General features: G+C 42.5%; 1 protein-coding gene across 1 annotated transcript in view; it reads left to right on the top strand.

Annotated features, from left to right (window-relative positions):
- CMYA5 (cardiomyopathy associated 5) overlaps window positions 1–16,419 on the top strand; it is a 94,336-nt gene that overhangs the window by 75,007 nt on the left and 2,910 nt on the right. Inside the window, exons 10-12 of the mRNA XM_057740393.1 lie at window positions 9,420–9,553; window positions 10,798–10,897; window positions 12,985–13,158. Coding sequence (XP_057596376.1) covers window positions 9,420–9,553; window positions 10,798–10,897; window positions 12,985–13,158 — 408 coding nt within the window. The remainder of the gene's footprint in view (window positions 1–9,419; window positions 9,554–10,797; window positions 10,898–12,984; window positions 13,159–16,419) is intronic.

Raw genomic sequence — 16,419 nt, 5'->3', positions numbered from 1 at the left:
GCTGTCGGAAATAGCTGAGCAGTTGCCTCCACTCCATCACCCTCACAGAAAACATATTTGCATATTTTGGTGTGTGGGCGCTGTGGCTCCCTGGCAGCAGTCGGCCCCTGTTGGGCTTGGGGGTGGGCGGGAGTGACGATCCCTGGCTTGTGTGTGGGGGTTGAGGGAGCTCCTACTCACCCTTTCCTGTTTTTCTTTGAATGCTCTCCTTAGGTTGGGTGGGCTCAAAACACTTTCAAAAATTTTCCACCCCTCGGCTGTTTCCTCAGCTGTTCTGTCTCTCCTGTGTGGAGAGAAGTCAGCAGAGCTGTGGGTGGAGGAGGGAAAACTGAGAGAAATATAGTACAGGGATTAGCTGTGTGGGCTGTGCAGAAAGAAGCTGTGTACTGAATGACAAATCTGTGAGACGCAATACGCCACAGAAGCCGTTGGTAGTGAACTTCCTGCTCCCTGGCCCTGGCCGAGGCTGTGGGCGGGGAGACCCTCCCAGGCCACCTTCTCTGGGAGCCTCTCCAGAGTGGGTAGGGCTGTGGGTGCTGAACCTGTGAGCTCCTGTTTCTCCTGCTTCTAGCTTTTGGGGTCACATGTGATGGGGCAGGAACAGGATTCTCTGTCATAGCTGGGTATTCTCGCTGGGGACCCCTGCCACTTTGTCCGTATAATAAGGACAAATAGGGGTGAATTTCCTAATGAACTTAGTGCCTGAGCAGGAGATGAAGAATCCAAGAATTTTTTTCTTAAAAAAAAAAAAAAAAATTGGGAGATTGGGATTGCTATATATACATTACTAATAAGAAAAAAATATCAAATTGTGCACTTTAAACATATGCCGTTTATTGTATGTCAATTATATCTCAATAAAATTTCTAAAAAAAAAAAAGTTTTTACTAAGCTTTCAGCTGGTTAGGTGATGACTGACCATATGGCCAAGGGCAAGTGACTGGACCTTCTCCACAACCTATGGGTAAAGGGGGCAGTCATTCCTGCCCTGTGCTTGCTTCACAGAGTGACAGAAGAGTCACTGACGTGATTGGGCCAAAATTAATGGCGTAATTAAGAGGGAATAGACAGTCTTTATATGGCATTGTTTTCCTGATCCAGCTGTAATATTCCTCTTCAGGGAGCCCTTGGAAGAGAGGGTTATGGGAAGATATCTGCCCCCCACCCCCACCCCCAACAAAATTCTTGGCATTCAGCTTTTTCTAAATGAATTTTCTTTCTTCCCAAATGAATCTGATTTAACTTTGATCATTTAAAATCCTATACACCTGGTTGTGTAGTAAAACCTCAGTCAATGGAAAACCAACCAGTTCCTTCACTTCTAATTTACGATCTGTCAATTTCCAAAAGTATTCCAGTTCACAATAAAAGACCCAGACATACTAGAGCCACTAAGAACAACCCTGTAAGAGCGAGAGCCAGATAATGCGGGAGTTTGTATCAGAAAGCACAGGTTAAGAACAGTACCTCAGTGGAACATAAAATTTAAACATGAACTTCCTGGCAGCTAAAGTGAAAACAGGAGAGTGGGGGAGAGAGCAAGAGGGAGAAAGAAAAAGATTACATAACTATCTTTTTTAAAAAAGGAAGCACAACACTTCACTAAGAGAGAATTATATTTCTTGACATTCAGTTCTAAGATGAATTTTTCATGTAGATCTTTATATAAGGGGTAATGAACAAGATGATAGTGATTGTTTTTAAGAGCAGTTTTACAAAAGATGCAAAACCATTCCCTATATAACAATTTTTTAAATGGGCTTGGAAAGCATAATATTAAATCGCCATTCTATGCAGGCAGTTCTATGGGACCTCAAGTAATTGTCCACCTGTGTGACCTTGGAGTGGTAAAGGAGAGCTTAGAGAATCCAGAAGAATGAATGAATGTAACTAGGCTCCTAAGATTCTCTGCCTAAAATATAAATGGTATCATTCAAACTTTGGAGGGTAACTAACTGTAGAGAAAACAAAACTCTAGGCTCCTTCCACTGGAATTCTTCGGCTCTCTTCGATTTTGCGAGGGAGTCTAATCACAGGGAAGCCTAAGTTCCATGGGGTCAGCAGGATTCAGCCCTCATGTTATGTTTCTGTAGGCTTGTGAACTAGTAGTGATGTTTACTTAACACTGAGTCTCATAATATCCTCATTTATCAAATGAAAAATAGTCCTGTTCAGAAATTTTTATTTACTGTTTTAAAAAAAACCAAAAAAAATCAATATATAAAACATTTTCTTTTTTCTTTTTTTATTATTTATTTTTTTAAGAACTTTTATTGAGATACAGTTAACATACAATAAACTGCATATATTTAGAGTGTACAATTTGGTATTTTTTTTCTTATTAGTAATGTGTAATATGGCAATCCCAATCTCCCAATTCATTCCCCCCCAACCCTCCCTGCTTTCTATAAAACATTTTCTTAATTTTTACTTACTGTTTAAAAAAAAAAATCAATATATAAAACATTTTCTTAACCAAAATTTTTCATCTTAAGCAAAAAATTCCATGTTTATGGTTAGTTAAGGTTTTATAAAATGCTTCCAATAGCTAAAACTATTTGATTAGTTGTTCTTGTATTTCCTGTTGCTTATGTTCTCATGGACTTTTCTTCTTTTTCCTGTTTTTCCTTCCCACCCCTTCTCACCCCACACTATCTTATGATTATGTCTTTCAAACCTAACTGATCAAAGAAAAACAACTGGGATGCTCATTAGAGTTTATATTCACAGGCCCCTCTTAAGAGATTCCAATTCAGGAGGTCTAATATGCCCAGGCAGGTATGGGAAACACTGCGTTACTAGCTGGTCCCCATAGGGCCCCACAGTGTGCTCTGTTCACAGTTCACATTGTATGGTGTTGATTGACTGGCTGAATGTTGGTGCTGCCAATAGTAAGAGCCCACTGTGTTTTTAAAAAACAGTTCATACTTAGCCATCTGTTGTGCACTGCAGTGGCAGCACCATCCGTAGGCTGCTTCCAGGAGTCAGGGCACTGGATTCCTCTTTGTTGTTTGTACACATGCCACCCCCTTTTCCTGGGAGGAAGCATGCTTCGATCCAGGTATGAGACATGGCACTGCAGAGGACAGCCACTCCTCGTGGTGACCAGCCCCTCAGCTTACCTTCAGCACGTGTACACCCCTTCCTTCCATGCAACACAAATTGTTGAATTATAAAATTCCTAGAGAAGTTACTTTACAGAGTTCCAACTAATGTGCGTTTTGCAAACACATTCAACAAACTCCTGAATAGCTCTAAAAGTAAGTTGTTTAATTAATTTTGGATAGATAATACATACATATGGTACAAATTCAAAAGATACGAAAAAGGAATACAGTGAAAATTGTCTCCTTTCTATCTATACTTCATCTACTCAGTTCACCTTCCCAAAGGTAATTACTGTTATCTGATTCACATTTATCGTTTTAGATAGTCTGTGCATATATATATGTACATTTATATTTTTTTTCAGCAAATGGTAACATACTATATATATTTCTACCACCTTACTTTTCTGGTTTAAAAATATTTCCTGGTATCTCATATCAATACAGATGGAACTGCATCAGTTTTTAAAAACACAATTCCATTGTATTCTAAGAATATAGTTAATTTTTAAAAATTTTTTTTATTTTTTATTTATTTTTTTGGGGGTGGTACACCAAGTTCAATCATCTGTTTTTATACACATATCCCCATATTCCCTCCCTCCCTCAACTCCCCCCCCACCTTCCCTCGAGTCCCCCACCCTCCCCATCCCAGTCCTCTAAGGCATCTTCCATCCTTGAGTTGGACTCCCTTTGTTATACAACAACTTCCCACTGACTATCTGTTTAACAGTTGGTACTATATATATGTCTGTGCTACTCTCTCGGTTCGTCTCAGCTTCCCCTTCACCCCCCGCCCCCCCCCAAAACCTCGAGTTCTCCAGTCCATTCTCTGCATCTGTGTCCTTATTCTTGTCACTGAGTTCATCAGTACCATTTTTAGATTCCGTATATGTGAGTTAGCATACAATATTTGTCTTTCTCTTTCTGACTTACTTCACTCTGTATGACAGACTCTAGGTCTATCCACCTCATAACATATAGCTCCTTCTCATCCCTTTTTATAGCTGAGAGAATATAGTTAATTTATTTGACCAATTGAGAGGCTCTTGTTGTTTCCATTCTCACAAAGAATGCTGCAGAATAAAACCTTGTGTATATATCATTTCATACATGTGCAAGTGTATCTGTAGGATAAATTCCTATAAATACTGTGATTGGCTAGAAGGTATGAACATTTTGAATTTTGCTAGGCATTGCCAAATTGTTTCCATAGAGGCTGTAGCTGTTTACACTTTGGCTAGCAGCATATGAGTGCTTGGTTCTTCATACCTTTGCCTACACAGGATGTGATAGAATGTGAACTTTGACAGTTTGATAAGTAGAACATAGAATCTTATAGTATAATTGTGCATTTCTACTATTAGATTGGACATCTTTTTGTATGTTTCAGAGCCATGTACTTCCTTTTCTATGAACTGTTCATTTCCTTTACCCATTTTTTCCATTAGAGTGTGGTATTTTTTATTGATTTGTAGAAGCTCTTTGTTTTTCAAACATTAGCCTTCATCTATATGAGTTGAAATTTTTAAATTTTTTGCCATGTATATTTTTTAATGTTAATGTTAGTTTAGTTCTACTTTCAGGAGGAAGTATGCAGTAGGGAATTTTATTTTTTCTAGTATGGCTATCCAGCTGTGCCAGCAAGAAAACCCATAATTTTCCCTTCTGATCTGAAATACTTCCATTATTATACTTCCTATGTGTTTGGCTCTATTCCTCACCCTTATAATCTGTTCCATTGACCCATCTCTTTATGCCCCATGCTGTTTTTTGTTATTATAGCTTTATAATTTTAGAATTCATGTAGGTTAGGTTGCCCCTTCATGACTCTTTTTTTTCCTATGTGCTAGTTTATTTTTCATATGATCTTTAGAGTCAGACTGTGTAGTCATCTCTACTCCCCTGCCCCTGACAATTCCGTATGTCATGTTAAATTGATAGATTAATTTAGGGAGTATGACATTTTTGTGATGTTGCATTTTTATATCTGAGAACTGATATGCCTTTCCTTTTAGTCAAGTCTTTTGTGTGTTTTCCTTCAGTACCATTTTCAAAAATATTTTTCATATAAATCTTATATACTTTTGTTATGTTTGCCACTATTCTAAATAAGATCTTTCTTTTCCTTTAGCTTCTATCTAGTTGCTATTTGTATATGAACGATTTTGATTTCTTATATTAGTTTCACATCCAGCTATCTCACTAAATTTTGAGGTTTTTTTGTCTGATTTTCTTGGGTTTTCTAGATAGCAGTCATATTATCTGCAAATGATAATAATTTTACCTCCCACCTCCCAATTTTTTTTAACCTCATGTCTGTCTCTCTTTCTTAATGGGAATGCTTTTAGTATTTTCCCATTAAGCATTAAGTCCCTAATGGTTTTTTCTTCATAAAGATCCTTTTGAATTCCCATGTAAAATATCAATAATTCTTGCCCCATTTTTCTTCATAAAGATCCTCTTGAATTCCCATGTAAAATATCAATAATTCTTGCCCCATTAGTTGTGGCAAACTTTTCAGTCATTCCTTGCAAAAACTAAAGAACGAAAGGGCTCAAGTTAGAGAGGCCTTTTTTATATTGACACACATCAGCCTCCTGGGGGCTTCTACTTGTTTCCTTCTGAAACAGCAGAAGAGGAGACCAGTCTCATTCACATGGCAGCTTTTCAGACATCTGAGAAGACAGTGGGTCTCCTTTAAATCAGTTCTCTCTGCCTTACAGCATTGGAGTTTAACAAATGCCCTTTGTCCTACCAGTGAGCAAGCTGAAAGTCCTTTGAGGACTTGCTGGCTGCAAAGCTCTGTGATCAAACCCCACAGCATGCTTATGCTCCACCACCAATCAGCTAATTTGCTGATGTGTCAGGGTTTCTAGATGCTTCCTTGCTCTCACATTCCCAGAACCTCCACATATAAAGCCTTCCCTTTCCATTGCACTATGATACTTGTAGAGAGGATCCCATACTTACGACCCAAAGGGAGACCCTTTGAGTCGTATTTCTTCTTGCCTTTTGAATTTTATTATTGGCTCTAGACGTCTAACATCATCATGTTAATCATATTATTAATAAGGCTGAAATCTCTTCTTACCTAAGGACCAACAACTTGCTGTCTAATCGCTTACCTAGTTTGACTATCTGTGAATTTGAATTCTACTCCAAACTATGCAAAGCTTATTATAACTCATGTGGATTCAGTTGCAATTATGACAAGTTTTTGGTTTTGAAATAAAAAATGTAATCTATGGAAGAGTGCCACTCTTCAGATTTCAGGTTCCAACCTTTTTGAAGTTTTCATTTGGCTAAACAGCAGGGACAGCTGACATGAAGGCTTTTGTGACATTCAAGTGAGGTCAGACAGAATAGACATGGAAATGAACCATTTGTAGCTGAGCTTTTTTGCTTTGTTCTTGGTGCTTGAGCATAAGATAGCTGCCGAGACCAGCTCGGCGACTCGAGGTGAGTGACGGGTGCCGCAAGCTTGAAGAAGACACAGACACAGACTGAAGAGAAAAGTGGGACCTGGGGGCTCAAGACCTCTCGGATCAAGAGCCCCGCTGACTCATCCCAGGCTGCTTTTATTGAGTTCGTGGGCTAACATTCTCAGGTTACACTCATAAACAGTCAAAGGCCTCACATGACTGAGGCAATTATCTTTGTTTACCTCCTGGGTCCGAGTTGAGCAGGTGTGGATTTGAGCTGGGGGTGGAGAGCAAAACAGCCCTGGGGGCAGGAGACCTCTCTCAGATATTGGGGGTCTGTGCCCCACCCGTGTTGGCCCCTCTGCGACTGTGCCTGTCTTAGGTTGTTCCTCCCTTGAGGAATCTTACCCGTCTCTGGCTAACCAGTCATCCTCCAGGGCCAAACACGGTGATATAAGGAAGGCTCTATGCACCACCCCTGTTGGCCCCTCTGCGGCTGTGCCTGTCTTAGGTTGTTCCTCCTCTGAGGAATCTTACCCGTCTTTGGCTAACCAGCCATCCCTCAGGACCAAACAGGGTGATATTAGTCTCCACGCCCCGCACCCTCAGTTCCTCCACTGCTCAAGAAGGACATTCTGAATCCCATCATTTGGCCCACATACTTCAACATTTTCAATGTTTCAAAAAGGTTCCAGAATGTCTTCCCACAGATAGCAACTTATAAACAATAAAACCCTACCATATTTCATATCACTTTCATTTTCATACCTGGTGCTTTTATAGAGTCAGCGAGGGCATTGTGCATATTTGTCACGTCTGCAAGACCTGTTCGCGCACTGAAAGCAGATCTGATCCCATATATTGGCTTCTGTACTGTGTAAAGTTTTATTCTTTAAATGACTAATAAGACATAGCATGCAATTGACTATATGTGTGGAATTTCCTCCTTGACAGACTTAAAATTTAAGAGCAAAACATCCAAAAAACAGCATCCTTGGCATTTAACAACTGCATTATCACAGAATGAAACCCATATGTTCTATCCAGTTTCTAGAGATGAAATTTCCTCACCTCTCCTCGTCACTTACCCTTCAGTCAGGGACAGGGCCTGGGCACAATAAGTGATCAATAAATATTTATTTAACAAGTGGGTCAAGTCTGAAATTCAGTTCAGATCTGAGTGTGCTTATTGAGATAGTAAGCTTGTTATAATTAATGTACACTGAAAACATATCTTCCGTCATCAATTCAAATAAGATCAGTAAATACTACTACCCCAGAATAATAATCTAGTTATTAGTTGGGAATTGCATTCTCAGTCATAGGACCTGTTTTTTTTTGTTAATAAATGGAAGCATGATAAGTTGTCAGTGGATGTGTAGCACAGTTTCATCCATCCATGCTCCATGCCTCTAAAGATAGTACTCTCTGAGGGCCTGGTCAGGTGGTAGTTTCTGAAATCACAACCAATAAAGTTTGGGGAGTTTGCACTGACCTTTTCCAAATGCAGGTACTAAATAGCAAATACACAAATAGACTCAGGCTTCTCCCCTCCCCTGCCCCCTCCTGCTGAGGAACACACTGAGTTCTTGTGCTTTTAGACATGGGGCTTTGGTGGGGGAGGGATCGTTACTCTGTACAGATTTTCTGCTTTTAAAAATTCATTTGTTTCCTCAGTTAATGATACTTTTTTCCTTTTCCTGGTCCTCCATGGTATTCTCTAAGGTAGGTGCTAAGAATGAAGTAAGTCAGCAGAAGTAGAAATAACCTGACAGAAAAAATCAATCCGAGAATGAACAGTGGCCACTCTGATTCTAATGATTTTGTGGTACATTCATTAATAATAAAACAAACACAAAGAAAATAAAAAACAAACAAAGCAAAGAAAACCATGAATGAACTTGAAGGCTATTGTACTGTTGTTTTCAGTGACCAGTATCCAATGCACATCTCACAGGAACAGGTTTCTGATTCTTTAGTACTCAGATTAGGACTTCTTTTATTAACAAGGAGCCCAACTTGTAACTCTGTACAAAACCTCTCCAAATGGAGGCTAAAAGAAAGAGTACTCATACCTTATTTGTATAAATGCTCTAGGATGTGATATCAAGCAGATTAAAGAGAATGGAAAAGAGGCACAAAAATTATTCCAGCTCATTGGCAAATTCAGAGCTCCGTCTTCATATCCAGCAAATCCATTTGTGCTTAAATGGTTGGGCTGTTACACTGTACCTGCCAAGCCCGCCATCATTTAGGTACCACAACCAGTACTTTTCTTTTAATGTAAATGAGAGGTTTAGGAACAGCAACTTTGGGGATTTTATTTGGCAAATAGAATTCTCTTTTCCTGCTAGGATTAAGTTTGCTCTAAAGGATATTATCTTCTTTAGAGATCTTCAGTTTATATAACTTGGATGGCTCTGGCATGATGGCCATGTACAAAATCATCACTCATCTTAAGTTTTCCACTGTTCAGAATCTGTTAATGAGATAGTGTCTTTTGCATTATAGACTGGTTTAACAACGTCTTAATCCACAAGTGCCCTCTCAGCCAAAATTTGATAAAGAAAACAATGTGCTTAGAGACTCATTAACCACAAAACTAGTCTGTTTACTGAATAAAAAGTTTGATTGGCTGTATTCCAAAGAGCATTTTGGAAGGCATGAGATTGAACAAAAGTTGACCAAGGTAGAAATGATTTGATAAAGTAAACTTAGTGGACAATGGCCATTTTGTAGAATCTACCTTGCTAACTCTGTGGTTATAAAAAGGGAAAAATAAGTAATTTGTTGTTAATAAAAGATGTTCATTCATTACAGAATTGAAATACGATGAGTTGTTTAGCACATAGCGTTATATTTAAAATTATTTTCCCTTCATATTTAGATCTTTCTCTGGAATTAAAGGACTCCAGCTGAAAGTTAACCTCCAACCCAATGACAATTACTTTTTCTACGTGCGAGCCATCAATGCATTTGGGACAAGTGAACAGAGTGAAGCTGCCCTCATTTCCACCAGAGGTACCTTCTCCTTTGTACCCAGAGAACTATTTCCAAGCATTCCCATTCCTTCCCTTCTACCACCTGGAGAAGACATCCCAGAGGGCCACTTCTTCAAGCCCCCAGCCTGCTGGCAGTGCTAGGGTTTTGGCATGAGGACCCCGGATTGACCAAAGGTCAAAGTGTTTCTTTTATTTTTCTGGTTTAAGACATTTTCAGTCCAGGTGCTTAAGAAATACTGATGCCAGGGGCCCACTCCTGGAGATCCTGATCTAATTTACCTGGATATGGGCTCTGACATGTGTTTTAAATCTCCTCAGGTGATTCTTGTTTGGCTCACAATGTGCCATAGTTTGCCGGTATGTTTTGAGTATGTGTGTTGGGGAGGAGTGGGATGAGGATATTCTTATTTTATTACCCTGCGAACTCTATGAACAAGCTTCCAGTCTTATTCTTCTGTTTATTTTCCATGCCTAGCACATGGTTTGTGCCAATTAATGTTTGTTGATTGAATGAGCAACTCAAGAAAGTGATGAAACTCTTCAAGGGGATCTTGGAGAAAATTCCCTGATGGTGCCAACAACAACAAAGAGCTTGGCTGTTCTCAGTTATTGTGAAAAGAAATGAGGAATGGAAAAATGGTCATTTTATTATCTTATCCTAGACCCAAAGATGGCAGAAAATTGAGGTGGCACGTTAAGTGATTTGCTTAACCAGCAAAAACTTGCACACGCGTCTTGTGTGATGTAGGTAGGGCCAGCCTGATGTTTATAAAGAGAGGGCATGGGGCCTGTATGTCCAGAAGTGTGTTCCCTGCAGTGCCAATATGGTGCCTGTACCTTCCACTGTTAGAACCACTCCTGGAGGTTACCCCAGTGCATCTTCAAACTTTAATGTGCACATGACTCTCCCGAGGAACTTGTTAAAATACGGACTGTGGCTCAGGAGGTCTGGGGCAGGCCTGCGAGTCTGCATTTCTAACTAGCTGTAGGTGAGGTAGCTGCTGCTGGCGCGGGGAGCATACTTCGCATGCTAGTGTGAGCGCTAGTGTAGGAGGCGCATCGGCGGCACCGGGCGAGGTGGCCAGCCACTGGCGTGCACTAGCCCTCATCACAGGTGAAATTTTGCTGTGGATCTGAAAAGTCCTGAGCAGAGGATTTTGGTGTCAGAAGCAAGGGAGACTAAGATCTGAAATGCGGGGCTTGGCTCAGGGATAGCACTCGACATTGCGGTAATGTTATAATCCTATTTTCTAATGATGATAGGAACCAGGTTTCTCTTGTTGAGAGAAACGGCTCATCCTGCTCTGCAGATTTCCTCAGATGGGACAGTGATCAGCTTCGCTGAGAGGAGACGGCTGACAGAGTGAGTAGAAGAAGAAAGCAGGAGATGCCTCAGCGGGAGAGTCTTCTAAGGGTGTCCCCTCGGTGTGGCCTCACATGTGTGCATTCTTGGTTTAGTGCACGTGCCTGGTGTGTGTGATATCGAGCATAAATGGGTACATACCCGTTCAGTTCAGTTATGGTTCGTTACTAGGGGGAAAGTGACAGAGATAGTTCAAACTTAGAGCAAGTGTCAATATTTTTATTGGAAATATAAGCACAGATGGTTTTGTTTAACACATAGGCTGTTTTAAAGCATTGTCTCTGGTTCAATGAAAAAAGAGCCTGGGTTAATTCTTCTACTATTTTCAACAGCAGACCAGATTTTGTATCTATCTACCTGAAAAGAAATAGAGGAGAATGACATTTTGTTGAGTTTATGGTTCTGGCCATATGCAGGACTTTCAGGATCTTGCCCCTTCATCCCCCAGACGCTCCCACAAAAGGAAGCAGCAAAGGAAAGAAGATCCAAATGCTGAGGGCATGGTGGGGGGCTGCTCTGCCATTTGCCTGCAATGCCTCGTGGTTATTTGGAGGGTCAGAATGGTCAAATGGGAGAAAGTACGTGAAAGGCCTTTGGAAACTGTAACCCATGTGAAACACGCTGCTGTTGGCGCTGATGCGCCCGGGGTGGGCTGCCAGCTCTCACGGTACAGCCCTGAGCCCACCAAGGGCGACTCGCGCCGTTTTCCTCCCAGATTGCTGTTCAGCTGTCTGTGGCTCAGCTCAGGTGTTACCTGCTCCTGGAAATGACCCAGCCTTTTCTGGGCCCTAGAGATCTTTGATCTTATCTGCGAAAAGGTCTGAGCACTTGTGGAGTCATTTGTCAGCTGCTCCATTTGACTAGTTCTCAAGCAACAGCATCTTTGAATCTCCAGAATCTAGCCTGGAGCCCAGAACACTGGAGATGCTAAATGTGTACAAATGAGTGAATTCAGGGGGAAAAAAAAGATTTAAGAAGTAGATTGGGCTTTTCTGTCTCTTTTGGATTTCTCAAAAAATCAAAGAGAAAAGAAATAGATTGGAGGTTGGTCAGAGTTCACAGATAATAACTGATGATAGTAACTGTAATGTATTAGAGAGAGTTTTATTTATTATTAACCTGAAAATTAGCTCATAAATATCAAGCAGCTGGGCTTTGCTCCAGAGAGCAAGGGCCCGTCAGTAGCCACCTCTCTGAAATGAGGTTGTTGGGTAAAGACGTGAGAAAGTGAAATTAATCACTTTCTCGTCTGTTAAAGGGGAAAGGGAGAGGGTGCTGACTGAATATTAATGCTGCTTAAATGAAAAATGCTTCCTTGCTGTCTCAGCCATTTCAAAGCAAAATTGAGCAATTCATGCAGCAAGGTCCCCCAGCAGCAGTTGAAAGTGCTCTGGTTCACTTCACTGTGCCTGTTACAAAAATAGCTGAGGTGAGACGAAAAGGACCTTTTGACAACCTGTCAGGTGTACCTGCTACCATCTAAAGAGGCCAGAGTCCCAAAGACTGCTGACCACAAACCTCTGCAAGCACGAGCCTCGCACCTGGTTCGTCCACCCTCGGCTCTGCCCTGGCCTCCCCAGCCGCCTTGCTGTTCCGGAGCACCACCTCGTTCGGTCTCTGTGCCCAGGAAGGTCAGCAGACACTGGAAGCTCATTGTTAAAGAAGGTTTTAGAGACTCCTTTTTGTGTGTGTGCAAGTTTTGGAAGAAAATTTTGCAAGTCATGCTCTCTTGGAATTCTCCACCTGCCTCCCTTATGTTTTCTCACTCTCTTTGAAAGCAGAGATTGTGCCGTTCCTTTTTATCCTGGCATTATTCTAATTATTTCCTGGTTCCCAGTCCCTCCAAGGGATGCTATGTGTAATACATGCGTGTTGCGTGTGGCAGTAGAAATATGTTAAATGCATGTTGAGCATTTGGGGAATTCTGTGGCCATTGGGTCAAGGTCGGGGCACAATGAACAATGAATGTCTTTAGTCAAATTCCAGCAGTCTCCAAGGATAGAATCCTGCTTAAGTTTTGTATGCGTTTATGAATGTTAATGTTTATGAAATAAAGGCTGGCAATTTCTGGTCAACTTTGCCTGCAGAATCCCATCAGTGCTGGGTGAGGAGCTGCCTGCCTGTGGCCAGCACTACTGGGAAACCACTGTCACAGACTGCCCAGCTTACCGACTTGGCATCTGCTCCAGCTCGGCCGTGCAGGCCGGTGCCCTGGGACAAGGAGAGAGCTCATGGTACATGCACTGCTCTGTGCCGCAGAGGTAAGCCAGAGCTTGCCCCTCCCCACTTAATCAAAGTGTCATGAGTTGATGTCTAGGCAGAGGGCTCTGAGGGGCCTAATCAGTAGCCTCTCAGTTCCCTGCCCAAGTTCTGAGTCAGCTGAGAAAGAAGACGAAAGAGTCAAGTATGTGGAGATGCAGCTATTACTCGGATTATTGAGGAAGCCAGTTTTAGAGAATGTGGTTCATATGTGAAAGCAAGAATGTTTCTTATATTGAACCCTATTAATAGACAGACTTGTACCCATGCAGAGCCTTGGCCAGGCCAGCTTCCCATCCTGCGGGGCAGAGTAGGTTCCTGGAGAAGGATGTGTGTCTCCTCAGGAAGCTTGTAAGGAAGAGTTAGGGGAGCTCACGCATGGCCAGCTTTTCCTTCGAAGCTCACACCAGGGTGGGGAGAGACCACAAGGGTCATGCTGAAAGGGCTCCCTGCACAGAGAAGGAGTCAGCAGGACTCAGGAAGAAGTCGGTCCCCCGTACGCCCTTGGTCTGTATTAGGAGTTGGCAAACTACAGCCCACAGGCCACTGACTTTTTTGTGAGTAAAGTTTTCTTGGAACACAGTCACGCGCAGTTGTTTACATATTGCCTATGGCTGCTTTTGTGCTACAACGGCAGAGGTGACTAGTTCTAACAGAAACTGAATGGCCCCCAAACCCTAAGATATTTACTATCTGGCCCTTTATAGACAAAGTTTAATAACCTGTGGTCTCTATTATTAGTGTTACCGACCTGGGTTCTTAGACTCTTTATTAGTTTTTTAAAAAATTTTTATTAATTATTTTATTTATTGGCTGCATTGGGTCTTCGTTTCTGCACGCAGGCTTTCTCTAGTTGTGGCAAGCAGGGACTACTCTTCGTTGCAGTGTGTGGGCTTCTCAGTGACGTGGCTTCTCTTGTTATGGAGCATGGGCCCCAGGCACGTGGGCTTCAGTAGTCGTAGCTCACATGCCCTAGAGTGCAGGCTCAGTAGTTGTGGCACATGGGCTTAGTTGCTCCTCAGCATGTGGGATCTTCCCAGTACCAGGGTTCGAACCCATGTCCCCTGGATTGGCAGGCAGATTCTTAACCACTGCACCACCAAGGAAGTCCCTGGACTCTTTAATCAAAAGAAGTTGATAAGAGGCCAGATGAGGAGTTCAGAGAAGGCTTTATTGGGACTCATGCCGCAGCAGGAGGGAGTGAAAACAAGTAACAAATTCCCTTGCTCGCCCCCTCGAGGGGGAGTGAGCTGGTCCCTTAAATGGGGTGAGGGTAGGGCTGGATTGCTGCGGCAGGCAGGAGGGGTGGCTCAGGTGGTCTGCCCACCCCCTTGGAGGTGCTGTGTGCAGGGATCAGGTGCAGTGCTCTGCTTTTGCTCCCAGCACCTCAGAAGTGGCAGTTGGGTTTTGGCCTTTTTGTATCTTGTTCAAAATTTGCCCCAGCTGGGCATGCATGCAGTTACTTTTAGTCCTTTATAGTTTCTTTGTATTTTTTTGCTCAAGTGCTTCAGTAGAGGGTCTCAGGTCCCAGCCTCTCATTAGTATTGTGTAATTGGATGATGTGAAGGAGCTGTTAACCTGCGTTAGAGAGATAAGGCCAGCATGTTATGAGCTGAATGTGCATACAGGATAGTCTAATAAAAGAGCACGAGACTGGAACCAGGAACCTGATTTTAGTCCTGGCTCCATTCTTGCCTAGCCTCCTATTAGCTACTCACCAGAAGTTGATTAATCTGATGAGCATATCTGATGTGCCTCGTCTGTCTTGTCAGGGCACAGTGATGCCTGGTCTTGAGGATCACATGAAGTCAGGTACAAGGAGGAGCTTTGAAATTGCAAAGAATCAAATGTGAGGAATTATTCAAATGTAATGCTTAAAAAGGAAGCAGTGCTTGCAAGTTCCCAGAAAAAGGCCCACAGATTGGGATTTTGCATATTTCTGGCTGCACATCTCTCCCTGCATCCTACTTGACAGAGTTTGATTCTCTGACATGGTTCATAAGGACACCATCTCCAAGAGCTATTTAAAGTCACATTCCATCAAGTCAGAGTAATTATGATTAGTTGATATTCAGCCTCCTCCCAGAGCTGAAAAATCATTCAAACCCAGAGTTTATAATTGGTAGATTTAGAGCTGGAACTAGGTATTGATTTCATGAAAATTTCCTTAGACACGTGAACCCCTAAGAACCCAAACCAGAGATGAGCCTCCAGTGACAAAGTTCTAGAGTCTAGAAAACAGAATTGTTAATTTCATTCAGCAGGTTCAACAACTTTGGTCTTTGGCTCTTGTAGGCCCAGGGTAGGTTCTGTAGATTCTGGGAGGAGGAGGGTGCCTGCCTGTGTGGTCACAGCACAGAGAGGTCAGGTCTTCAATGCCTCGTTTCATGTTCCAGACTAGAGCACCCTGGCCTTCAGGTCATTGAGAGCACTGCTATAGCAGACCCTCCTGTGTTTTTCCATTTTTCTGGCTTCATGATTTAAACCAAGTGGTATTACTCTTGATTCTACTAGCATCAAGCTTTAAGATGTCACAACTGTATAGGAGAATTGAAGAGGGTCTAAGGAGAAAGAATCAGCTGCATTTCTTCCTCTGTTCCTAACTTCCCTCTCTAGTTCAAGCCTTTATTTTCTTTACCAGTTTCACCCACAGCCACCATGCCTGTGCTCTTCTTGTAGTCTCCATCCACTCTAAGCCATTCTGTGTCACAATTGGCAAATATTTCTCAAACATCATTTGCTTCACATCCCTTCCTTTTCTGCTCGAAAATCTACAGACATCTACAATGGTGTCGACACTCAGATGGGACCACAGTGAAGGGGGAAGCCAGGAAGAATGTGACTAGGCTGGGGGATGAGGAGTCCTGCGGGGAGTAGCCACCAAGGGCTCATTCTGGGCCAGCAGTGAGATTCACAGGGGTGGTCCACCTGGGTGGAGACCCTCGCACAGGTAGTTCCAGGGTCACGCAGGTGTCAAGAATCCGGCTTCTGGATGACCCTTGTTTGAACAGGGACCAGCAGTCCAAAGGATGGGGAGGGAGTCAGGCCTCATGCAGACAGGCTTGGTTTCAGGTCAAAGTACAGGTTGGAGAAGGAAGTGATGTGCTCAGTAGGAAATGGGGGCAGAAGCAAGACAGGGAGAATTCCAGACCTTACAGAACTGGGGGGTCCAAGGCTTCAAGGAATGTCTTTCCCTCCTTGACCTCCATGGTAGCGATTAGCTCAGAGATTGACCGGGGCTGGGACTGTGGGCACCGGGGACC

Source organism: Hippopotamus amphibius, chromosome 1 (genome assembly GCF_030028045.1).
Source record: "Hippopotamus amphibius kiboko isolate mHipAmp2 chromosome 1, mHipAmp2.hap2, whole genome shotgun sequence".
NCBI classification, from domain to species: Eukaryota; Metazoa; Chordata; class Mammalia; order Artiodactyla; family Hippopotamidae; genus Hippopotamus; species Hippopotamus amphibius.
This window is presented reverse-complemented; position numbering and strand designations above follow the sequence as displayed.